General features: G+C 33.8%; 3 protein-coding genes across 7 annotated transcripts; 2 read left to right on the top strand and 1 right to left on the bottom strand.

The window, feature by feature from the left end:
• Positions 1 to 4753: 4753 nt before the first annotated feature.
• On the top strand, positions 4754 to 6614 carry LOC113703457 (UDP-glucose iridoid glucosyltransferase-like). The gene is made up of 2 exons (XM_027224829.2): positions 4754 to 5377; positions 5512 to 6614. Exons 1-2 carry the CDS (start codon positions 4894 to 4896, stop codon positions 6408 to 6410), a joined length of 1383 nt encoding a protein of 460 aa, XP_027080630.2. The 5' UTR covers positions 4754 to 4893; the 3' UTR covers positions 6411 to 6614.
• Positions 6615 to 14634: 8020 nt separating this feature from the next.
• LOC113703447 (uncharacterized) lies at positions 14635 to 16958 on the top strand. Its single transcript, XM_027224817.2, has 2 exons — positions 14635 to 14849; positions 16315 to 16958. Exon 2 carries the CDS (start codon positions 16322 to 16324, stop codon positions 16778 to 16780), a length of 459 nt encoding a protein of 152 aa, XP_027080618.2. The 5' UTR covers positions 14635 to 14849; positions 16315 to 16321; the 3' UTR covers positions 16781 to 16958.
• A 1660-nt stretch (positions 16959 to 18618) lies between these two features.
• Positions 18619 to 23811, bottom strand: LOC113703422 (uncharacterized). 5 transcript variants are annotated; one of them, XR_003451449.2, is made up of 10 exons: positions 23613 to 23811; positions 23401 to 23475; positions 23254 to 23323; positions 22151 to 22241; positions 22011 to 22072; positions 21161 to 21471; positions 21040 to 21082; positions 20838 to 20957; positions 19792 to 20184; positions 18619 to 19308 (listed from the first exon to the last, which is right to left on the bottom strand). XR_003451449.2 is itself a non-coding variant. In XM_027224781.2 (9 exons), exons 2-9 carry the CDS (start codon positions 23446 to 23448, stop codon positions 19997 to 19999), a joined length of 933 nt encoding a protein of 310 aa, XP_027080582.1. In that variant the 5' UTR covers positions 23449 to 23475; positions 23613 to 23811; the 3' UTR covers positions 18619 to 19996. The 5 variants fall into 5 exon arrangements, 2 of the variants coding, with proteins under 2 accessions (XP_027080582.1, XP_027080598.1); XR_003451451.2 differs by having other exon boundaries at positions 18619 to 19101; XR_011817073.1 differs by having other exon boundaries at positions 18619 to 19095.
• Between the last annotated feature and the right edge of the window lie 3019 nt (positions 23812 to 26830).

Genomic DNA, 26830 nt, shown 5'->3' with positions numbered 1-26830 from the left:
GCCTCAATTGTGACCTCCATCACCAACTACAATCCTTGTATGCCAACCCAATTGACACTACGGCACTAACTAATTATAAAAACAAACAAAAATTAACATTAGTTTAAATATATATAAAATCTTATTGGATCCTTCAATTAAATTGAATAGACCGTAAAGTAATTGCAAAAGGGCGGGGTGGGGAAAAGAAAGAAACAGAGAAAAACAGAGGTAGAGGAATGCCTAACTAGATTTATCTTGGTGGAAACATCACATGATATATCTTTTCTCCTAAAAAAATACATAAAATTGTAGATAATTACAAAACGTACCCAAAAAACAAAGAAAAGGAAAAAATGTGAAGTAAGAAATCAAATCCTAGGAGGAGAAAAGAACAGAATGAATTTTTGTTTTATTCTTCGTAGAAGATGATTACTGGTATAAAATGAATTCTAACATCTTTTTACATATTTTAATATTTCATCTTTTATCTATGAAGAAATACCAAGTAACAATGTCATCCTATAAATTCAACAAACAAATGCCAATTAGTTATAACGTTATGATTGAAAAATAGAACAAACATGAGAGATTAGAGATGAAGAAAAAAAAAGGAAAAAAAGAAAATGTAAAATGGGATCAAAAAAATAATAAAGACTTCTCTTTGTTAAGTAGCTAATCATCTCGCCAAAAAAAAAAGAACATGGCAACAATCTTAGGTAGATTAGTTTTAAAAAAATAAAAAATAAAAAAGGTCAGGGATGACAGCAGTTGCCGCAAGAAGAAGAAGAAGAGATGGAGTTAATTTTCTGAAGGAGAAAAAATATTTTAATCCTTTTGGCCCAATTGAATAAAAAAAGGGAAGGAAAAATTTAGTTAAAATGACCAAGATTCCGTTTGTCAAAAATATATGCAATACATGTGTCAAAAAAATGGGCTGCTACAGTAATATGGTTTTCTTCTTATATACAAGGTAGATTTGAAGATAATTTAGTCATTTAGAGATAATTTATTTTTACCTATTTTACTTGATAAATAGTAACCCATACCCAAAAAATCAAATTACCAAAGAGTTACACCCTACTTACGAAATTCATTTCCCCCCATTCCCATTTCCAATTTTTATTTTAATTTTTAAGATTAAATTCGTAATATAAGTAAAAAATTTTGAGACTCATAGATGAAAAATTCTTGGGCGGCTGCCGCTCCCTACCCCCCCCCCCCCCCCCCCCCGGTTCCGTCCCTAGACAATTGTCCCTGCTATCTACCAATCCCTTCCCAATTTCCGCCAACTTTCCCGCTAGCAGCAATCAATATATTCTAATTGTAGACCTTGTAGCCCCAAAATAGATCCTCACCATGTTTAGCTCCATGCTGGTATTTAATTAAGGATGGCAATGGGGCGGGGATCCCTCCCCTGCCCCCGTCCCACTGTCTACAAATTCCCCCTGCTCTTGCCTCGTTTCTCGTGCTCCGCTTCCCTTGCCCCGTCCCACTTCCCTCGAAGGTGCTTCCACGAGGCTAATAAAAATTTGTTACATAATTTTATTATAATTAAATTTTAGTAAATAATCAAGTACTAAAATATCAACACATCACCAAATTATTATTCATTATAATTTCATAATTAAAACTTATAAAAATAATCAAACAAAAGTTATTTGAATACAATCCAATATGATGAAATAAATACAACTAAAATAGTCAAGTTTTCACTTTTGGCACAAATACAATCACTAATTCATTATTGTGTTTGTACTTTTTTTTGAGAAAAAAATCTTATTGTATTAAGTGTAATTAGGGATTTAGTATAAATGTATTAGTAAATTTAGTATAACTAATTAATAATTTCTATTGTTTGACAAAAAAAACTAATAATTTCTATTAGTAGACATATATAATTATTAGTATAATTGATAATATCAATTATATTACATATACTAATATACATTATATAATACATATAACTAATAATATCATTATCATAAATTTGTAACTAATTAAATTAAATATTGTATATATAATTATATACATATATATTTGTTTTTTTTAAATGAGTGGCGGGGCAGGGGTACACTCCCCCGCCCCCGTCCTGTTTCTAAACGGGGGAAAAAATTCCCCCCGGCCCCATTAGCCCCCCGCGGGGCGGGTTGACGCGCCATCCTTATATTTAATAGCATGTTGTTGTACAGGGGTAATTTCAGAACTTCCCTTGAGGTCTCTAACAATTTCAGAAGCTCCCCGTAGGTTCCAAAATTACACTCACCTCACTTGTTTTCATTTTTAATGCTTCAAAATGAGTCCAATAGGCTACCAATTCCTTCAAATATCGTAAACTACTCTTTTGTCAAAAAGGTAAAAAGGAAAAATAAAAAGAGCTTTGCTGATCGCCTTTCTTCCAACACCAAAGCCAACAAACTCTTTTTTGCCAAAAATAAAAGTTTGGAAAAAAATTTCAACTATGATGAAGCAACACCACCACAAAAGCCAAGCAAACACCCCAAATTAAATCAAAATAAATTCCGATAATTCTAACACTCAAAACACCGCAACCTAATTTATGTCCAGCAGCCCCAATCCCTACATTTCCTACACAAATCAATTAAATCCATCACGTGGTGCTAAATGGATAAAACTCAATCTCAAATTTTATAAAAAACTAACACTTCATCAACAACTAATAACGCAACTCTTTTATCTTCCTCTCTTTATAGCTTCCTTTATTTTTTTTTTAACCACCCATTTCTAAAACCCATCCATCCCTCAAATTCTTGACATTTGACATCACTAAGTTTTATCGCCCATAATTAACCCAAATTGGATAAAACAAATAGGGGCAGAAAAATTAAACTCGTTACACTTAGAATTAAAAGGAAAATAAGAATGAACCTAATCATGTTTGCAAAAAGGATACGAGAATAGAGAGAACAGAAAATAAGGAGGAAAAGGAGAGGGATAAATAAGGGCAAGGGATGATAGATAGAATTTGATTTTGAATAGGAGGAAGAATATTAGGCAAAGTGAAATGGGTGACAGGAATTTGGACAAAAGAGAAAATGGAAGCAAAAGTAAGGTAGAAAAGAGAAAGCATGAGAGAGAGAGAGAGAGAGAGAGAGAGGGACAATTTTGGTTTTCCCTGAAATTTTTTAAATTTTCCAAAAAAATATGTCATTAAGTATCCTATATATAAGGGTTGCACCAATAGAGTAGGTATGTGTAATTTTGAATTATTAAGGGAAGCTTTGTGAAATTATTAGAAACCTTAGGGGAGGTTTCTAAAATTATCCCTTAAACGAATGACATACAATTCATCATCTGAAGATGTCAGAATTATAGTAAAAACATAAAAAAGCAATGCATTCCGGCAATTTAGGCCCGCCTAGTCTAACTAACGCAGCCCTTTTAGACCTAAGGAAGTCATAAGAGTTCAGAAAGCGAAAATCTTGGAACTTGTCCAAGAAAAAAGAAAAAAGAAAAATTAGATTTACTAATGATTCATTATTGTGTTTTAACCAGCTAAGCCACTTAAAACCCCGAACTAATTACCAGGTGCAATTATTCTGGTTTGGAGTTAAAATTTTATGGAAAGAGAAATAGGTTTAATATGTTATGGTGGCTGGCGGCAGTTAAACGTTGAAGGATGGGGAAGAAGATATGTCTTAAAAATTGCATTTTGACCCACAAAGAAAAAGAAAAAGAAATTGCAAATCTCTAGGTAAATGAAAATCCTCTAGTCTCAAGGCTGCAAATGAATCAAACTGCTCGCAAGTCAATCGCGAGCGGCACAAGTCCGAACTCGACTCGAATTCTATCAACATCGAGCTCGAATTCGAATTCAAAAATACTAAATTCGTTAACTCGCCAGTCAGTTTGAACTCGATTATATATATATTATTTATATTTTAATAGTAAAATTATATACATTCATAATATTTTATTGTTTATTAAAAAAAATTATTATTTTATTTATTTTTTAAAAATAAAATAATTTTTTTTTAATTTTTTTAAGCTCGAACTTGAATTCGAGTTCGAACTTTATAAAATTATATTTAGATTCAACTCGATTGCACCTAGTTTCCCAGTTAACATGTGACAATTCAAGTTCACAGTCTCTTCTTCTTTGCATATGCTGAAACATGTTTACCAACCTTGATTCCATTTCTACCAGCAATCTAGAACTTTTCCAATAGACTCCCATCAACAGTGACGGAGCCAGGATTTTTTTTTTGGGGGGGCCAAAATTGAAATTCCATTCAAAGATGACTAATTCATATATATATATATATATATATATATATATATATATATATATATATATATATATATCAACTCTCATAATATAAACTAAAATTGAAAAAATTTAGGGGGGGCCAATTTTATTTTACACACATATTTACATATTATGAATTAAAATTCTCAAAACTTAGGGGGGACCATGGCCCCCCTCTGCCCCCCTTGGCTCCGTCATTGCCCATCAATGAACTAGCAACAAAGTCTCCTTCAGTAGAGTGTAAACTCCGCTGCCCATGACCTGTCTGTCAGGTCAGGTTAGTGACTGGTTATATCTTTTAAGTCAAAGATATATATATTTAACCAAAACAAACCAATAAACTGCAGCCCCATAAAAATGACTTAAGAAAATGATCGATTAAAATACGTTAGTCATATGCAGCCCAATTCAAAAGTGCATCAATAATTGAAAGACAAAATAGAATAATGCGGGTGATATCTTGGATGAAATCACGGAATGATTCAGCTAGTAGTTTTATACATGTGAAATGTAGCCAGCCTTATTGGACTACCTCTTAGTATATTGTTTTGTATGTTGTTTACTGCCATTTTGCCAAAACACCTTCTTAAGTTCCAGACATCTGCCTCCATCCACCAGATTTGTAGGATCTACAGAGGAGAGATATGGCAGAATGCAGAGCTCGAAAACGTGCGGTATTGTTGGTTCCAATGCCCCTTCAAGGGCACATGACTCCAATGCTTCAGCTGGGGAGCATTCTTTATTCTAAAGGGTTCTCCATTGTAGTTGCACATTCTGAATTCAGGCCTCCCAATCCTTTAAACCATCCTGAATTCATCTTTCACCCCTTGTCGGACGATTCATCTGGCTATAAGACTTCTTTAGTGAATTTGATGGATCTCATATCGGCTATCAACAGCAATTGCAGAGCACCTTTGCAGGAGTACTTGGGTCAACTCATGAAAGATCAGAAGCTGGAGGGTTGCCAGGTTGCTTGTGTAATATATGATTCAGTCTTGTTCTTTGTTGATTCAGTGGCTACTCAGATGAAGATTCCAGGCATTGTTTTGAGGACTAACATGGCTTCTTACATGCTGCTTTATCGCTGCATCTTTCAACTTCAAGCACAAAATCTTCTTCCTTTTCCAGGTAAACTGCAAACTATGGTTTAATAACTGAAGGAAAAATGAAATCTTTATACTACGAGTTTGAGAATTTTAAGCTATAAGTCAGTAATTGTATACTTTTGGTAACTAAATTTCGATATTTTTCTAAATTTACAGAATCTAGGCTGCAGGAACCTGTGTCAGAGCTCTATCCTCTGAGGTTTAAGGATTTACCCTTTTCAATTAATGCTGAAATCTCAGAAGAGCTTATGGATTTCTTCGATTCTATGGTCAATATACGCTCTTCTGTGGCCGTGATTTTTAACACAACAGATTGTCTTGAGCATTCATCCTTATCACTGCTTCAGAAACAGTACCAAGTTCCATTCTTTCCTATAGGGCCTTTCCACAAAATGGCTCCAGCAGCATCAACTAGCTTCCTAGAAGAGGACCAAACCTGCATTGCTTGGCTCGAGAAGCAAGCTCCAAATTCAGTGCTCTATGTCAGCTTGGGCAGCATAGCGAGCATAAATGAACAAGAGCTGACAGAAACAGCCTGGGGACTGGCCAACAGCGGCATACCATTCCTGTGGGTGGTTAGATGCGATTCTCTAAATGAAGCTCAATCAGTTGATCACTTTCTTGATGGTCATTTCAAAGACTCAGTTGGAGAAAGAGGCCTAATAGTCAAATGGGCACCCCAGAAAAAAGTTTTGGCACATAGAGCTGTTGGGGGATTTTGGAGCCACTGTGGCTGGAATTCAACAATAGAAAGTATCTGCGAAGGAGTTCCAATGATTTGTAGACCACTTTTTGGTGATCAAAGACTGAATGCAAGATACTTGACTTGTGTATGGAAGGTAGGCCTTGAAATGGAGAATGTGTTGGACAGAGGAAGCATTGAGAAAGCCATAAGAAGACTAATGATTGATACGGAAGGCAAAGAAATGAGGCAAGACATGCTGTTAATGAAAGACAAGATAGAAGCTAGTCTGCAGAAAGGTGGTTCTTCTTACGAGTCCTTAAATGACTTGACACAGTTCATCAATTCATTCTCAACAGCAGCACGGGAATGAACAGGCTGGGGAGTGCTTCTCAACGATTGTGGAAACAATTAGTTGTAGACGTATTTCTGCTTGAATTTCGTGTGGTAAAGATGGAAAGTTGTAGTACATTTGAGAATTTGAGAGATTGATAGGTCCAAGAGGAACAGTAATTTGTTATACTTCTGTCTTTTTGGCCACATAAAAATAAAATTGATTTAGTATCTGCACTTACTATTATTATTTCAGTGTCTATACTATTTAGCAATTGCTATTGACAATTGGCGGGGTCTAATCCAACAGTCATATTGTATACTACTAATAAGGTGTCTAAAGTTAGCATGTATTTGCCATAATCACAAAGTTGTCCAGCATTATGGCAAGAAATGTATCATTTCCACTTTTGAACAAAGCATTCAAATGTTGTGAACTAGTACTATTGTCTTGCAAAAGCTAGGGTGGACGCGGGTCGGGTATCCGTCTCGTCCACCATTTGACTGACCTGATCGCACCACCTTACGGGTTAGTTATTTTCTGGCCTTTACTCGCCCTGCATATCAACGGGTATCCGGTTATAGAGTATCCGCTAAAATAAGATCGGGTCGACGGATATCCGTCCCATCCCACTTATGATTTAATTTTTTAAAAATTAATTTATACTAATTTAATTTTACATTTCACACATTCATCTAAGATTTAAAAAAAAAAAATTTCTCAAAAAAAATCTCCCACCAAGAAACAGGCATGTGAAGAGAATACAAAATAAAGGAAAAAAATTAAAAGAATTCAAAATCAATAAAAGTTTGAAATAAGTATCACATTTTTTTAAATATATGTTCCACATTAACGAAACTCTTTTCTATAAAACATAAGATTGTGACCTCCACAAATGAATCTTGTAAATAAACTATAGTCTCTTATATTTGTAATGTAATTTGTTCAATGAAATTACTTATTTAGCTCTAAATTATTATTTTATAGTATGTATATAAAAATAAAATAAAAATAAAAAATATATACATGCCGGCGCGGGGACTCGCTAGTTTTTAATTATGTGACCCTAACCCGCCCCGCATCTTAGCGGGTACCCGATCCTCTTTTGACCCGATCAAATAATACAAATCGGGTATCCTAATTTTCGGATCAGATCGGATATGGCGGATTATCGGATTATTGGATAATTTTGCCCATCCCTAGCAAAAGCCCTCAAATGAGTGCCAATCACTGTTGAGCATCTATGATTTACTAATATATTAGTCACTTTAATAATCAAGTTAGTGTAAAAGGCTGGGAATTTTGAGCCATATGATTGTTTGTTTTATCATTTGCGTGTTATTTTGAAGTTAAAATAAGAAAAATTATTTGCTGATAAAGGCTGCTCTACAAGTGTTGGTGCTCAATTTGTTTTGTGTGACTTTTGACCAATAAACAAAAAAAGTTTTCTGTGAAAGACATGAAAGAGTAAATGGTGCCGGAGAAGTTAATCACATAAATCTTGGCATAGAAATTCCAATATTCCATGTGGAGTTTTTAACGAACCAAGCTATTTGCAAACATGTTTGTATTTGCCTCACTCGAACTCGAAAAAAGCTCGATTGCTTAATAAACAAATCGAGTTCAAACACAATATTAGCCTCATTTAATAATTGAGGTGAACACAAGTCTATTCGCGAACTATTCGAATAGTTCATGAACACATATATATTTCTAAAAATAAACATAAATATGCTTAATATTATTAAATATATATTGTATTTTACTAAAAATAATTATACATAAGTTAGCATTATTTTTTTTAAAATGAACAAATACAATTAAACTTATTCTAAATAATGTATTATTTATTAAAAATATAATTAAATCATCTTCAAAATCAAATTCGAGCTTGAGTTCGATCTCAAATTCGGTTATATAGTTTAACAAGCTGAGTTCGAGATCGAACTTGAATATTTATACAAATAAACAAATTGAATTCAAACAATATTTATAATTCATTAATATTGGAGCCAAACTCGAACCCTATTTGTATATTATACGAATAGAACCTGACCACCAAGTATTCGACTCTATTCAACTCGTTAAAAGCTCTAATTCCACGTGTGTGAGGATATTCTTATTTGAGAATATCTATTGATGAGAGTATTTTGCAAAAACTAGATTTTTATTTTTTTAAAAATGTTTGACATAATGTTATTTTAGTTACAAATGTAGATCATATGGAGATCATAATGTTTAGCCAGTATATATCTTTTACTTGAGAAAGTAGAGGTAGTTTGAACTTGCAAAATTTTTTTTTTTTTTTAAAAAGCTAATAATCCCAACACTTATTGAAAAAAAAATCTTTCTATAAATGAAGCTTGAGCAGGGTTTGGTGTTAACAAAATATGTCATTTTTTGAATTGTCAATTTTACCCTTAATATTAAGGCCAAAATGATCACAGTATAGTTACAATTAAAAACTTAAAATCGCATCTTCCTTTTTCCACATTAATGTAGTTGCTCCGATTTGATTTCTCCATGTCTATTTAAACCTCCATATCTATCTGATGGCATTCGAAATACTCTAAAATTACTATATATCTGATACAACACTTTTTACACTTTTTTCTCTGTTTTGATTTGCTAATTGTTGTAGTTTAGATTTTTGATGATGATAAATTGTGGGCTGGCTAAGCTGAGAGCTCTTTCCATACGTTATAATGAGTTTGATAGAAGAGGTTTCGAGTTGTACTAACAATTTTGATGATCATTTGCTCAAAAGATGATGAATTTCTTGACAGGTTGAATACCATTACTAGGTAAGTTTTGTGCTTTCAGTGATGGGATAATAGATGTTAAGTGATCACGCTTTGTAACAAGGTCATGGTGAAGAACTACAGCAGCCTTTGTATACTAGTGGTTTTTGAGTTGTACTAGCAATTTTCTTGATGGTTTGCTCCAACAATGGATTTTCTTAACGGATTGAATACGATTACTTGATTTTTTTGATACGATAGATGTCATCAAGTGATCATGTTTTATAATGCTGTCATGAGAGAAGCATCCTCTGGCAAACCCATGGAATCTTCAAGAAACCCTGTATGCAAGTGATTTTGAGTTGTATAGCAATTTTCTTGATCATTTGCTCCAAAAATGGATTTTCTTGATGAATTGAATACCATTATTACTTTTTTTTCCCTGTATGATTTTGTGGTTGTTATGTTTGAAAATGTAGTGTCAGCGGTTGAAGTTGCTAAAGATTCCTCTTACAGATTACATAAAATTTTGCAAGCTAAAATTGGTTCTGTGCTTATAATAGATGTTGTAAAGTAGTCATGTGTAAAATTAGGTTACGAGTGAAGAACTACAGCAGCCTCCAATAAGTCCATGGAAGCTTCAGCAAAGTATGAAAATTTGTTGGCAGGAGAAGAAAATGGAAAAGAAAAAGCTCAGTTATTAGAACACCTGATTACCATACCTAATTTATTTGTAATGTATACCTTTTTATATGCACAAGCTCATATCTGTTACCCCTTTGCATGTACACAATTTTCTAATTCTCAAAAAAAAAAAAAAAAAGCACTTGATGCCCCTCTTAACAAGTGCACTTGTTAAACAAATCCACCCTAAAATAAATGATGAAGAGGTGGTCGTAGGGGCAAGAAAAGGGTAGGTTTTGAAGAGAAGTTATCCTTAAACCAAATTACTCTAGATGTCGTACATAACCATGCTCTTTAAGTTGCACACTGGGTACGTATGTGGTCCTATCTGTTACATTTATAAATTTCAAACTTACCTGCATGTAGTTGTCTCTTCATTAAATATTGACCACAATAAAAATCTGGCTTTTATTTATTATTGTTTTGTGAACTTTGAGATCCATTTTGCACCTGGCTTGTATTTTGAACAAGTGCAACATTATTTGTGAACCTTGGGATCATTTGTATAACGAGTAAAAACTAGCATGACTAACATCATGTAGAGTTATAAGGGTTAAGATTAACGTTCCAACGATATTTTAGCCACTTTTAAGCATACCTATGTACTACTAATAATTGATTATGCTTATTAATGTTTTAGGAGATGAAGGCCCCGTTGGGATGGTAAGTTTTTTTGGGTATTAAATTTTACTGTAAATCTTGTAAAAAAAACATTTAGATTGTGTAAATATTTCATTTTATTTCCTTTCCTTTCCCCTCCTCTTCTTCTCTCTCACTCCACCACTATTCTTTCTCCTCCCTCCCTCCCCACTGCTGGCCGCCTTTGCCGGCACCAGCGGCCTTTTTTTTTTCTCTCTCTCTCCTCCTCCTCTCCTCTCCCTTTTTCCCCTTCCTCTTCCCTCCTCCCCTTTCCTTTTGTCCCAGTCTCCTCCTATCCCCTCCCTTTCCTCGTCACCTTCCCTTTCCTCCTAGGTTTTTGGTTCCTACAACTAGATTTGGTCCTATGATTGGCTCTGGTCGTGACGACCAAAGGCCGCAGGAGGAGGGAGAGGGTGGCAGGGGGAGAGAGAAGGAAGGGGAAAGAGGAAGGAAGAGGAGGGGGGAAAAAGAGGTTGCTAGTCAATGGTGGTGGGTTAAGGTGGAAGAAAAAAGAGGAAGAAAAAGATGAATAGAAAATAAAAAACCTAGGAGGGAAGGGTAGGTGGCCTAATCGCTCTTCTATTGTGGCTTGAAATAAGAAATTAAAGTCACATGATGTTCCTGATACAATAATTACTCATTTGAGCTTTACACCAAACATAAAATACAAAATAACTTTTTATAGAGCTTCATTCCTTTTTTCTTACCAAATTCCAACTTCAAAACACTACCTGAGAACCTCCCGCCAAAAACAAGGAACCCTCAAAATCATGAATTCTCCAAAATAGAATGAGATGTACATACACAGCAGGTAAGATCGCGGTTCAGGTTCTCCATCGCCGTATCATTTTCTTTCTACAATTCCATAAAAAAAAGGGATAAATTTCCATAAAATTAAGGGTTAATTACATTTACCTCCCCTGAGGTTTGACCATATTACCAATCAATCCCTATAATTTGTCCAAATAACGGTCTCACCCTTTGAATGATCAAACATTTAACAAAAACCCCCTTAATGCCAAAAATGCCCTTATTGAGGCCATGTTGCATTAAAAAAAGAACATATTTTTATTTTATTAACCCTGAAGCAATCCAAAAAAATAGAAAAAAGTTTTTGCTTATTATTTTATAAAAACCATATCTTTGCTTCCATAAATAGTTTTGAATCAATAATTATTTTTAATCTTAAAAATGAATATTAAAAATTAGATAAATTGAAAGAAAAATAAAAAAGAAGCAATTATTTTAAATCCTCAAGTATGGTTCGAATTTGTGGTTCAAGGCATGTTGCGGCGAGCACAAGGCATGTTTTCCTCAATTTGAACCATACTTCGGAAATTAAAATAATTTCTTCTTTTTTTATTTTTCTTTCAATTTATCTAATTTTTAATATTCATTTTTAAGATTTAAAATAATTATTGATTCAAAACTATTTATGGAAGCAAAGATATGGTTTTTATAAAATAATAAGCAAAAACTTTTTTCTATTTTTTTGGATTGCTTCAGGGTTAATAAAATAAAAATATGTTCTTTTTTTAATGCAACATGGCCTCAATAAGGGCATTTTCGGCATTAAGGGGGTTTTTGTTAAATGTTTGATCATTCAAAGGGTGAGACCGTTATTTGGACAAATTACAGGGATTGATTGGTAATATGGTCAAACCTCAGGGGAGGTAAATGTAATTAACCCTAAAATTAAATCCAAAACCAAACAGCTAAATTAGGAACCAGTATTTTAGGCCATATTGCCAAAAATGACCAAAAACAAAGAGATATCAAAATGCAATTTAAATTCATCTCTAACTAGAAAATAAGTTAGAGACAATGTAAATTACAGACGGAAATCCTAGAAATTTAAATTTCAAATTCACCGAGCCAAATAAAAGAGTAAAAATGGAATAATAATCCTTCAATCACGTAAAAATGAGCCTCCGGCGCCTTGGTGGAAGATGTGTGTGTGCGCGTGAGTGTGAGTTTTTATGTGTGTTTGTGTCTGTGTGAGAGAAACAGAGAATGAGACTAAAAGACTGTTGAGGGTTTGGGTGGGAGTTTGTGGTAGGGGTGCAAACCTCTGTTTTTAAACTCGGACCGGACCGGCCGGTCGAACCGGGAACCGGCCAGTTGTCCGGTCCGAATTAATCCTAAAAACCGGGAAATCAAAAACTCGGTCAAATCTGGTCAAAAATCGGGTTTGACCGGAAAAATGAACCTGGTCTCTTTTTTTTTTTTTTTTTTACTTTTTTTGAAATGTCAAAATATTTTTAATATGATGTTTTGCCCCCTAAGTTGTTAAAAATTATTAATATACCTCAAATATTTCATACTTTATAAATGTTGTCTTAAAGTTTGGTGTTATTTTTCAATTACGTCCATAATTTTAATTCTAAACTTGTTAATGCTTATTAAATAATATAAATTGATACTTGATTGTTCTAATTTATTTGTATTTTCTTGTTAACTATATTTGAAACATCAAATATATATGAATATACCTTTATTAATATTAACATACTATTAAGTATTGTACATATAATATTTTAATTTTTAAATAATTTTTATTTATGACGTTATTCGGTTCAACCCTTATCGAACTCATTGACCCCTAACCCCTAAGCTCGACCGAGTCGATATCCGGTCCGGTTCTGAAAACATAGGTGCAAACGAGTCGAGTCGAGCCGAACTTTGGCCTAATTGAACCGAGTCTCAAGTTAATTTTGTGAAACTCGAACTCGAGTTCGAGCTCGACGAGCTCAAAATGTCAAGTTCGACTCAAATTCTAGTCGAGCTCGAGCTTAAAAATTAAAAAATAATAATAATAATAAATTTATTTTTAAAAAATAAAAAATAATTATTTATTTTTAAAAATGAATAAAATAATAATTTTTTAACAAATAATAAAATATTAGAAATATATGTGTAATTTTCCTATTAAAATAAAAAATAAAAAATAAAAAATATATATAATTGAGCTCGCGAGTCAACGAGTTTAATATTTTTGACCTCCAGCTCGAGCTCGAGTTCGACTTAATTAGTTCGAGCTCGTACTCGAACCGCTCGCGAACCGATTCGTGAACACTCCTTCGTGGGGAAGAAAACAAAATAAAATAATATTTGATGGAATTTTTGGAAGGGGCCAGCGGCAAGGCAAAATGGCAGCTAACCCTTTGCAATACAGGCTAGTATTACAATACCCCATCCATAATATTTTAATATATTTTCATTGTTGTCATCTTTATTCTTGCTATATATACCTGGCTCGCTCTTTCTTAAATTGCTTATTCATACTGATAGTTTATTGAATCATATAAACTATACGTAAAGGAAGAACATTTTGTTTGGTGTAAACCATTTTTTTATCACTTTTTATAATTCTAATTCTATCCTCGCAATCACTTAATTATACCTTTATCATTTGATTACATGTTACCCATATTGTCAACCAATGTAATTACAACTACAACTAATTTTCACCCATAAGCAATATATTCACCAAGTAATTAAAATTCTATTCAAAAAATTTTTAAAAGATCAAAGTTTTTTTTTGTTTACAAAAATTTTATACTAAATTCATCCATATAAAAAGTGATTGTTTCTACATCGCACATACATCGAGTGTACCTTTATTATTAGTTTGAAGAATTCTTTGTATTTAATTACATATATAATAATTTTTTTATAAAGAGTAAACTATAATCAATTGCATGCAACCAAAATTCTTATCGATGAAATTTAATCATATAAAACATATATTATCTATGCAATGATATATATTTAGGTGGATAACTAAGTTGGTTAAAAAAATTATTATATAAAATTATCTATATTTAGAGATTTGACAATATAATAGATCCAAGATATGCTCAAGTCCAACCAAATTTCTAATAAAATTATCTATGATTGATGATTAACTTATACGCTTGTATGCCCAAAACAATTCCCTCCTTACTCGTGGGTTAGTTTGTTTTAATATATAATCAGTTGAAAATTCCATATATTGGTATTCTAGCACCATGATAGATTTGACAAAAAAAAAAAACCCGTAAAATTTTTTAATAACTTTTAAGGTAAGTTGATAAATTTTAGAGCCATGGTAGAACTTTTAATAAATTTTAAGGTAAGTTGATAAATTTTAGTGCAATAGGAGGATTTAAACATTGCATCTCTAAATATATAGGGACTGCTACGTAATTTAATTCATTATTGCACTTTTGCTACCATTTTTTTCAATCCCATAGCCCTAACTTTTTCACGGTACCAAGCATTCGACTCTCTACTCGGAGGCCCTCCGCCGCCGCCGCCGCCGCCGCCGCCGCCTCTTCACCTATCGCTCCAATCCGTTAAACTTCGCTGCTTTGGAATAAGAACACTGGGTTAATATCTCCCTTGGCAAATCAAGGTGGATTCTTGATATCAGGTGAATTTTTTTCCTTATCTTTCAATTTTACCCGGATTCTTGATGACGTGTGAATTTTTTTGGGTAAGTATATCAGTTGAATTTTTGGTTTTTTAATCTTTCAAATTTTCCATTTTTTCCCTCGATTTTTTGCCATTCTAATCTTGTAAGTTTGAATGTACAGATATCCACACACAAGCTCACATTTTCTAAGTGCATTAGTGCGTTTTGCGTGTGAGTTCTGTTACACACACACACACATACATAGTCCTCTGGGTTTCTTTACTTTGTTTTTTGTTTAGTATATATTAACTGGGATTGTTCTGGAAAACTTTTTTCATTGCCTTAATGAATTCTTTTAAAGTAAATAAATCTTTTATTCTTAGAGTTGTTCATAAGTATTGATTTTGATTTAAAGAGTATTCATTCATGTAGTATTTAACGAATTTTATAAGGTGATTAAGCGGGATTTGGTAATGCTATAGAGGGCAAAGTAATAAAACAAGAAATACGTTTTTGAAATAATAGTTTTCCAGAAAGAATGGCTGCTTATGGAATTGATTAAGATTTTTGGTATATAATTTGACAAAGAACAAATGGAAAATTTGAACTTGTTACGGTAAACCAGTCCTTTCCAAGTAGGTGTCTGCTATCCAAAATGATGAATGATTAAATTATAGAAAATTGCTCTGCCTCCAAGTATGGGTACCATTTTTCTACGGACGAAATGAGGTGTAAGAGAGTCTAAAGGAGGATTTGTTAGAGTGTGATGTTTTTGGCTGAAATTGAGTAGAGAAGTAACTGCTTGCAGCATCAATTTTGCACATACTATATGATATAAAGAGGGTGATCTAATTCATTGAAGCTGCAATTCCACGGAAAAATTGTGAAGCTGTACAGTTTTATTGGGATTTAGCTTTAAAGCGGCTCTCTCTTCAGTTTGCATGTACCACACATCCCTTGCTCTGTTTTCCACCTCTTGTTAAAACTTTGGTGTTGTTGAAATCATTCTTGACATAGACCAGTGATGCTGTTCTTTATCTTCTCATGCAAAAGCCCTTTCAAACTTGATCCTGAAAGTGTTGATTGGCCATTGGGAGAAGGCTTGCCAAATGGTATGATAGTAAATGAATCACCAAGCATTGTTCTCAGCTCAATCTGGAAGATGATGCAGCTTGCAATTCTTTTAATATGAATTGCTTACACCAACTCCTTTAATTTACTTTGTAACTGCTATTTATAGCTTTTTGTTGACCTACCATTTACAAATTACAGCCAGACATCTCTATCTTTAGCATGCTACATTTTTCAAACTGTTACTGACTGATCACAACCATAGGCTGGTTCAGGACTTCATTAAAGGTTTGAGTGAAAATCAAAGTTATACAATTACTTTTTCCGTTATCCCAATTTCCCCAACTCTGCAAATTGGGTTTTACCTTATTAGGGTTCATCAATTCAAACGCTCATCTCTTCCGCCTTCCAGGGTGGCAATGCCCAAAAACAAAAAGAATGCTACAAAATCAGCTGTAGAATCATCAGTTTCAGCTGCTGGTGCTGCCGCTGATGTGGAAGTACAAGAGCAGAAAAAGCAGCATCCCACGAAAAGAACCAGGGATGAGATTGATGAGATTTTCGCTTCAAAGAAGAAGCAAAGCAAGAAATCAGATAATCAGAAGCCCACATCCAAGAAGCCAGCTAAAGAGTCGGATCACGATAAAATGATGACAAAGAAGAATAATACTGGTAAGAGGAATACAAGCAAAAATGGTTCTAGAAGGGAAAATGGTGGGAGTGACCCACCAGCAGCTGCAACAGGAGGAGCTGGGCGGAGGCTGAGGAAGAAGACCGGAGATGGTCTAGCTATATATACTGAAGAGGAGTTGGGGATTGGGAGGGCGGATGCTGGAGGTACTCCTTTGTGCCCGTTTGATTGTGACTGTTGCTTTTGAAGGCAAGGCATCATCTGCCAGAAATTTTTTTTTTTTTTTACTTTTTTTCTCCGTTTTGATTTGCTAATTGTTGTAGTTTAGATGAGTGGTTTTTGAGCTGTACTAGCAATTTTCTTGATGATTTGCTCCAACAATGGATTTTCTTGACGGATTGAATATGATTTCTAGATTTTTTTCATACGATAGATGTCAAGTGATCATGTTTTATAACACGTCATGAGTGAAGAATCCTCTGGTAAGCCCATGGAATCTTCAACAAACCCTGTATACAAGTGATTTTGAGTTGTATAGCAATTTTCGTGATCATTTGCTCCAAAAATGGATTTTCTTGACGAATTGAATGCAATTACTACATTTTTTTCCCTGTATTTTTTTTTGTGGTTGTTATGTTTGAAAATGTAGTGTCAGCGGTTGAAGTTACTAAAGATTTCTCTTACAGATTACGTAAAGTTTTGCAAGCAAGAATTGGTTTTGTGCTTATAATAGATGTTGTAAAGTGGTCATGCGTAGAATTAGGTTATGAGTGAAGAACTACAGCAGCCTCCAATAAGTCCATGGAAGCTTCAGCAAAGTATGAAAATTTGTTGGCAGGAGAAGAAAATGGAAAAAAAAAAAGCTCAAAGTTATTAGAACGCCTGATTACTATACCTAATTTATTTGTAATGTACCTTTTTATATGCACAAGCTCATATCTATTACCCGTTTGCATTTACACGATTTTCTAATTCAATTTTCACTTCTCCAAAAAAAAAAATAACACTCGATGCCTCTCTTAACAAGTGCACTTGTTAAACAAATCCACCCTAAAATAAAATGATGAAGATGTGGTCCTGGGGGCAAGAAAAGGATAGGTTTTGAAGAGAAGTTAACCTTAAACCAAATTACTCTAGATGTCGTAGCTAACCCATGCTCTTTAATTTGCATACCGATCTTTTACATTCATAAATTTCAAACTTACCTCGTGTAATTGTCTCTTCATTAAAGCATATCCATGTACTACTAATGATTGATTATGCTTATTAATGTTTTAGGAGATGAAAACCCCATTTCGATAGCGAGTTTTTTGAATATTAAATTTTACTGTAAATCTTGTAAAAAAAAAATTTTAGATTGTGTAAATATTTCATTTTATTTTCTTTCCTTTCCCCTCCTCTTCTTCTCCCTTACTCTACCACTATTCTTTCTCTTCCCTCCCCCACCCCACCAGTGCTCTTCTTCCTCCCTCCCCACTACGGGCCGCCGTCACCAACACCAACAGCCTTTTTTTTTCTCCTTTTTCTCTCCCTCTTCTCCTCCTCCCTCTTTCCCTTTCCTCTTCCCTCCTCCCCTCTCCCTTTGTCCCCCTCTCCTCCTATCCCCTCCCTTTCCTCGCCAACTTCCCCGCCGTCCTGGGCTTTTGGTTGCTACGACCAGATCTCTGGTTGCAATGACTAGATTCGATCTCGTGATTGGCTTTGGTCATGACGACCAAAGGCTGTAGGAGGAGAGAGAGGGTGGCGGGGGAGAGAAGGAAGGGGAAAGAGGGAGGAAGAGGAGGGGAGGGAAAAAGGAGGTTGCTTGTCGATGGTGGTGGGTTGAGGTGAGAGAAAAAAGATGAAGAAAAAGATGGAAAGAAAATAAAAAATTTGTGTATTTTTGAATATTTTGATATGTGTATATTAAAAACTTTGTGGTATTTTTAGAGAGTTACTATGAACAAGTAATAAGAAAAACTTGTCCATTAAAAATTAGGCTAAAAACTCACGTGCCAACTACCAATTTAAAGTGCCCTTTGAGACTAATAATGTCGAAAATTAGAGAAAAATATTATAAAAGAGCTATTATTTGATTGGTCAATATTAAAGACAGAAATAACAGTTATTAGGAAAACATTTTATTTCGCATGCAGTGTAAAGATTACAAGTAAACCAAAATTATTCATTCATCATCACCTCTCCTAACTAACAAAAACCAGAAATTACTACCTTTTGTAAAAAATTACATCATCAAGTTTTAAAGAATGCTCAAAGCTGACTAGTTAACCCTTTTCTCTTTTTTTCAAGTTTAAGCAATAAAGGTTTCTATGATGTTTGGCATTCCAAAGTCGAATTTGACTATAAAATTCAGCAAGAAGAAAAGTCAAACCAAAGTCAAGCTTGCTAAAGTAAGCTCAACTCAACTTCAGATGCAACACTATGCTGGAAAAAGCCAGCTTCCATGATGATACGTCCAAGTTTCAACAACAGGCAAGACGTATACCCTTCCACCAAGGAAGAACCTGTTGCATCCCATCACCATCGCTTGAGAGATCTATTCGGCAAAAGCCAACCCCAACCCTGGACCTTGCATACAAGGGCGAGTATTACAAAGATTTTAAGCCAGTAACTGAATTCTAACTTAACTCTGTTGACTCCATTAGATCATGCACCACAATTAAATGTCCAAGTAGCAAATGAAAATGACACATCTTACAAACAGAGACAGAAACAGAAAGTGACAAGGCTTGGAAGGAATTACAGAAGCATTCCAGAATCCAAGCCACAAAAGACCTGTAAAACAAGAAATGAAAGCAAAGACCAATGATAAGAACGCTAACAATCTTGCCAGGAAAGTTCCACCTCTTATTAGACAGAGGATGAAGGTTTCTCCTTCCATGTTAATTGTAAGAATGGTATGCTTCTTCCATGCACACAGCAAAGAGGACAAAAAGCAGCTACGAATGCAAAAGGCAGTTTCACTTTTACCTTATTTTTATTGGCAAAAGATGGGAAGGTGGGGGGATGGGGTGAAAGGGAGGTCGGAAGATAAGAGGTCTGACAACTGAAGGTACAGCATAATAGGTACACAAGGTGGTTTATACCCCTCTAGAACCAGAAGATCCATCAATATTAAGAATCATATTACAAACTCAAAGAAAACACGCTCACCTTCTGCAGGTTCCATTGCCACAGTGATGAAGCCATTTACATAAAGTCACCAATTACAAATAGCTCAATTTACAACAGCAGAAAAGCAAGTACTGTAAATATTACCAGAATAGGTTTGAACCTGCCCAATCTGACTTCATCCAAAGACATCACCGCGTCAGATATAAAGGTATAGATCCATTTGTGGGAGTAGATCAATATAACAAACGATCAACAAAAGCATCACCCATTTGTTAGAAATCTTTCCAGGACAGAAGGATGATCACATCCACGCTTCTCCAGTTAGAACCAGAAAAGAAGCTAAAAGTTGTCAGTGATTGAGCTGTATAACTCGGGCTACCCTATGAAAGAAGGTAGGGCACATACTCATGCTGAACATCAAGACATCTCTCATCCACTCTGGTGCCACTCTTTCAAAGGTCCCAAGTGCTAAAACATGATAGAGCAACTCTGGTTCACCCTTTGAGTTGTTTACCCATGTCAGAGTGAAAGAGTAACCTAAATGAACAAAAGTCAAGGAATGTAATTTTATAGTCTGTGTTTAAATAAGGACAATTTGCTAGAAAAGATCCTCTAAAGTTTTATCTAAACGTCAGATTATTCACCCATCTTTACTGATAATTGTTAAATATGGTAATGGCCTAGACAAGGTTTCCTCAATTTGAGCAATCTATACAGTAGATAAACTTAAGATCTGTTGTACCAGATATTCTACTAGCTTAAAAAGTAAAAGCAACGAACTACTGTTTCTTAAATATCTTCAAGAAGCCTAGCATTTCCAATCCACCTTTGTATATAGCAATCATTCAGAAGATATCTACAAAATTGCAGAAAAAAATTATTGAACAGTCACATAACACCATGAACTCAAATCAGAATATAAAGGATAATTTATTGAGGCAAGGATGCCCTGTCAGAAACAGCAATATGGAGAAAATGGTGTATTGCAGCTTTGTAAAGCTGAATTTTCAGACATGAATTGAAATAAAATTCCAAAAAGAAGCAAACAAGGGGCAGAATCTCGAGCTTCAAATTCATAAAAAACAATCTATCCAAAGGTATAAATGTTGAGCAAATGATAATCAAATTCTCAAACAAGAGCGTGATGTACAAGTAGAGACCTTGAATAGAAACTTCAAAAGAAAGCTTACCACTTGATGGATGCAGAGCTGATATGCAGAAGTCTTTACTCTGAGGAATAATGGACAACTTCAAGCCAACAACCCATTCCACTAGTTCTTGAAACATGCAACTGGCAGCCACATCACTGCCTAAAAGACAGCATCAAAAGAGTTGTGATACATATGATGAAAAGAAAGTTGGAAATAACTTGTGAATATTTTGACTGGTTACCTGGATTATTCATCTTCCTTTTGCAGATTGCAGGCTGCAAAACCTACATTAATTATCAACACAGAAAACCATGAAATGAAGGGAAAAATGGTTCCAAAATTTAGTTTTCATGATGTCTTACATCATAATGGTCTGAAGGAGTATCACTGGCTTCAGTTTCCTTGCAGGATCTATTTGATAACACATTCAACTGTTCATGCTCATGTTCCTTGGTGGCAGATGGTGTAATTGTATCTCCTCTACCATGTAGAGATTGTCTACTGCGTTTCCTTGTCTTTCTAACACTCATGCCATCTGAAGAATAGGACTCCACCTGAGAACTCACAGGCATGTCAACAGGTTCATCACCAACTTTGTCATCCCTAGCTTGGCAGCAGTGTCCCTCACGTTGAAGGTTACGAAGCCTCTCAATTTCTTCTTGAAGTTTTTTATCTGCAATATTCCAGAGGCTAAGTGAAAGAAGAGTAACACAATTAAAATAAGATCCATTTAAAATTCAGTTGACGAGTACATCCGCAAAGTACCGTTTCCATAGGGAAAGAAATATGGAGCAGATCTTCAAGGATCTCATGAATATGTAAACATTTCACTATGATATGCATGTGGATCAGGTAATGAGACCCCAGAACATTAATCAACTATTACCTAGCACTGTCTATTCTGTATGCCAAGTATAAAATGCATCAAGAATCATGGACGGGGGATGCGTATGCAAGAAAAACAGAAACATAATCTTCCATGGAAAGATCACCTTCTCAGCTGGGCCATAGTTTTTTTTTTTTTTGGTTTTTCATTAAACAGAATAAACAAAAGTTTAAATTAAGTTCTTAATTCTGAACTTTGAAGTCACATAGCCAATGCTGCCACAACCAACTTTGAAATGAAATGGACATAACGAAGCATTAAGCCCAGGATCATCTACGCTCAAGAGAACTTCAATCACATGACTAATATATCGATTTAGATCTTACTATTTTGGTTTTCTTCCATCAACAGTTTGTTGTACTGAATACATTCTTCATCTTTGGTAGACCTGCAGCCAAGAATGAGGTCAACTTCATCATATAGCTTTATGAAGATACTACAAAATAAAAGAGGCAGATATACATGCCTTAGCAAAGCCATTTCACTTCTTAAGTCACTGACTTGGTTGCCTAGTCTTTCATTTTCACTTCTTAAGAACTCTATCATTTCGTCTGAAGCTGCATCAAGATGACCACTTGAGTCAATCACTTTGATTATAACGTTACAGGTATATGGAAAGAAAATCAGATATTACAATAGCTGGAAAGAAGAATTAAATGAGATAATTGCAACAAAAAAGCTGAAGCTAGGTTTTCCTCAATATCAATGAATTAAGAATGACAGGTAATAGAATTTGATGAGGCTATATTCTTCATCCTTTGCTTATCTGGAAGGATTTAAGTCATTTAACTAGATATCCTATTTCCTGAGAAAGGACTGAGGAATGAACTGTGTTGGTTAAAAGAGTACATGAAAGTGCAAGAAGCATGTTAAGTGCTTCTGATCCCAAAAGAAGCTATAACTACTTTCTCTTATGCTAAGTTCTAAAATTCAAATCCTCAGTAGAAGAAGCCTAGTGGATCAAGGAGATGAACAAGATTAAAACCTTCAAAAGTAGGTCTTTTGTCTACGCAAAATTGTGTAAATTGAATCTCATATAATTATATTACATTGCTGCGAATATCTAAAAATTTCTTTTACCACAATGCGCAGACTGACTCTCTCTCTCTCAATGTGTGTGTGCGCGCAACAGCTTTATTTTCATAGTTTTGTGTAAACTACCAAAATCCAGAGTCTCTCTCCTCTCTCCCTGCAACAGCTTCATTTCCATAACTTCTGCATAAAACTGCTGTAGTCCAAAGGGGAACAGTAAAAATGTACAGTTCTTAAGCAGACCAACCTATGTCCCCACGTTTTTCACTCTTCTATTGTGGCTTGAAATAAGAAATTAAAGCCACATGATGTTCCCGATACAATAATTACAATTTGAGCTTTTCACCAAATATAAAATACAAAATAACTTTTTATAGAACTTCGTTCCTTTTTTCTCACCAAATTCCAACTTCAAAACACTACTTGAGAACCTCCCGCCAAAAACAAGGAACCCTCAAAATCATGAATTCCCCAAAATAGAATAAGATGTGCATACATAGCAGGTAAGATCAAGATAAAGAAATACTACATACATACCAATCACATAATTCATAAACTTTTTTTCTTGATCGCGGTTCAGGTTCTCCATCGCCGTATCCTTTTCTTTCTACAATTCCATAAAAAAAAAGGGATAAATTTGCATAAAATTAAATCCAAAACCAAAATCAAAGTAAAAAAAATTACCTTGAGTTTAATGTACTTGTTGTATAACTTTGTGTAAAGTGTCTCCATCTCAAACGGCCAAATTAGCAACCAGTACTTTTAGGCCATATTGCCAAAAATGACAAAAAAAAGAGCTATCAAAATGCAATTTAAATTCATCTCTAACTAGAAAATAAGCAAGAAACAGGGTAAATTACGGACGGAAACCCTAGAAATTTAAAATTCGAACTCACCGGGCCGAATAAACGAGTAAAAATGGAATAATAATCCTTCAATCACGCAGAAATGAGCCTCCGGCGTCTTGGTGGAAGATGTGTGTGCGCGTGAGTGAGTGTGAGTTTGTGTGTGTATGTGTGTCTGTGTGAGAGAGACAGGGAATGAGAGAACGAGACTGAAAGAGTGTTGAGGGTTTGGGCGGGAGTTTGTGGGGAAGAAAACAAAATAAAATAATATTTGATGAAATTCTTTGAGGCGAAATTGCAGTTAACCCCTTGCAATACAGGCTAGTATTACAATACCCCACCCATAATATATTAATATATTTTCATTGTTGTCATCTTTATTCTTGCTCATATAAATATATATATACATATATATTTACTTTTCTCGCACTTTCTTAAATTGCTTATTCATATTAATAGTTTATTGAATCATATATACTATATATGTGCACCCCAGGTGCAGATCAGCTGGCTGTGGGATCACCTCATTAGGCCCAGGTCGTGTGGTCGAATCTGCCCTCTTTAACAATCTCTGGCTTCTTGGTGGTGCGGGGGTCAGGGCCCAGTGGAGGACTAGTCGGTTGCCAATGCAATTGGATACCCCACTGAAGGAAAAAAAAATATATATATATATATATATACTATATATGCCACCTGGGAGAACATTATGTTTGATGTAAACATTTTTTTATCACTTTTTATAATTTTAATTCTATCATCGTAATCACTTAATTATACTTTTATTATTTGATTACATGTTACCCATATTGTCAATCAATGTAATTACAACTAATTTTCACCCATAAACACCCATAAACAATATATTCACCAAGTAATTAAAATTCTATTCAAAAAATTTTTGAAAGATCAAAGTTTTTTTTGTTTACGAATATTTTATACTAAATTCATCCATATAAAAAGTGATTGTTCCTACATCGCACACACATCGAGTATACCTTTATCATTAGTTTGAAGAATTCTTTGTATTTAATTACATATATAATAATTTTTTTAATAAAGAGTAAACTATAATCAATTGCGTGCAGCCAAAATTCTCATCAATGAAATTTAATTCATATAAAATATATATTATCTATGCAAGGATATATATTTGGGTGGATAACTAAGTTGGTTAAAAAAAGTATTACAAAATTATCTATATTTAGAGATTTGGCAATAGAATAGATTCAAGATATGTTCAAGTCCAACTAATTTTTTAATAAAATTATATATGATTGATGATTAACTTATATGCTTGTATGTCCAAAATAATTCCCTCCCTACTGGAGGTTTAGTTTGTTTTAATATATAATCATGGATAATTGTAGAAACCTCCCCTGACTTTTATAGTAATAGCATTGATCTTCCCCATCAATTTTGAAATAGCACTGACCTCCCCTATCAAAAGTTGGAGGCAATTAAATAGGCAAAAATGGGTCAATTTACTAAAGCACCCTTGACATGATTTAATTTTACCAAATGAATGTGATGAGTACTTTCATCAAACCCAACAAAACATTTGTTAATAAAAATTACACTAAATTAAATATTTCTGCATAGTTTAACTAATTAACTAAATAACTAAATAACTAATAATCTAATTAATTAATAATCTAATTAACTAATTATCTAATTGTTAATAGTTATTAACTAATCAAACTATTTCTGCATAGTTAAACTAATTAACTATTAACTAATTATCTAATTAACTATTAACAAATTATCTAATTATCTAATTAATTAATTAACTAATTTCTATTTATCTAATTAACTAATTATCTAATTAACTAATTAACTAAAGCTGTTGTCTGTCCGAAACTAACAAACTATTTGCATGTTAAACTAATTAACTAATTAACTGCTTAACTAATTAACTACCTAATTATCTAATTAATTAATTAACTAATTAACTAATTTTTGTTTATCTAATTAACTAATTAACTAATTATCTAATTAACTAAAGTTGTTGTCTATCCGAAACTAACAAACTATTTGCATGTTAAACTAATTAACTAATTAACTGCTTAACTAATTAACTAATTAACTAAAGCTGTTGTCTATCCGAAACTAACAAACTATTTACATGTTAAACTAACAAACTATTTGCATGTTAAACTAATTAACTAATTAACTAACTAATTATCTAATTAATTAATTAACTAATTTCTGTTTATCTAATTAACTAATTATCTAATTAACTAATTAACTAAAGTTGTTGTCTATCCGAAACTAACAAACTATTTGCATGTTAAACTAATTAACTAATTAACTAACTAACTAATTAACAAACTATTTGCATGTTAAACTATATGCAATACGCATTATCTATTTAAAGTATCGGCTCTTTATGGGTATTTACTTTCAAACATTTAATTTATGATAAAAACATCAATATTTGTAAGTAAAATTCAAAAAGTGTTACAGTAATATCAATATTCTTACTTTCAAACATTTAATTTATGGCCCTATACCCCTTCCTTTTTGTAAGAATATTACTGTAACTGTAAGGCCAAAGACAACCTAAGAGGGTGGTGAATTAGGTTGATTAAAAATACTTTATTGAGTTTATGCACTTTTTCTTTAATAAAAATTTACCTTCTTTTCTAGTAGTGATCAGCCAAGTAAATTTAAAGAAGAGAGCAATGTTGATCAGAAATAAGAGTGTATATAAGCAATGAGAATTTTATTAAACAAAAGGAATAAAATAGAGTATCAAACCGATTGTCTACCAAGCTTTCATCAAACTTGAAGACCAATCACAAAGATGAGCACCTTCTCTTTGATGAAAAATAATCAACTCAATGTACAATGGAGGGATCACTTCCTCCTTGCCCCAAGCCTCACTTAGTCAAGTTAGGAAGTTTTACTATCACACAGATAACCCTCAACAAAGCTACACTATTGAAAATTTCAAACACAAGAGAAGTGCTTACAAGAACTTCACACTACTTGGAGAACAAATCTTGCTTAGGAGACTATTTTCTAGCTAAAATATCTCTTGAGATCTTGTAAACGAAGTGTGCAAAAGTCGCTCCCTGGTTCAGAATCGTTTGTATTTAAAGGGGACCAAAAATGGGCTTCATTAATGCTTCCAACGGATAGAAGGCAGATGAAGAGTCAGCTAGCCGTTGGGGCTGTCGGACGTCCGACAGATTAATCATCGTCCGATCCCATTATCCGAAAATCAGCCAAGTTGTCGTTCGGACGTCCGATGGGATTTTATCGTCCGA

The sequence above is a fragment of the Coffea arabica genome, chromosome 1e, assembly GCF_036785885.1.
Source record: "Coffea arabica cultivar ET-39 chromosome 1e, Coffea Arabica ET-39 HiFi, whole genome shotgun sequence".
Classification (NCBI taxonomy): Eukaryota; Viridiplantae; Streptophyta; class Magnoliopsida; order Gentianales; family Rubiaceae; genus Coffea; species Coffea arabica.
This window is presented reverse-complemented; position numbering and strand designations above follow the sequence as displayed.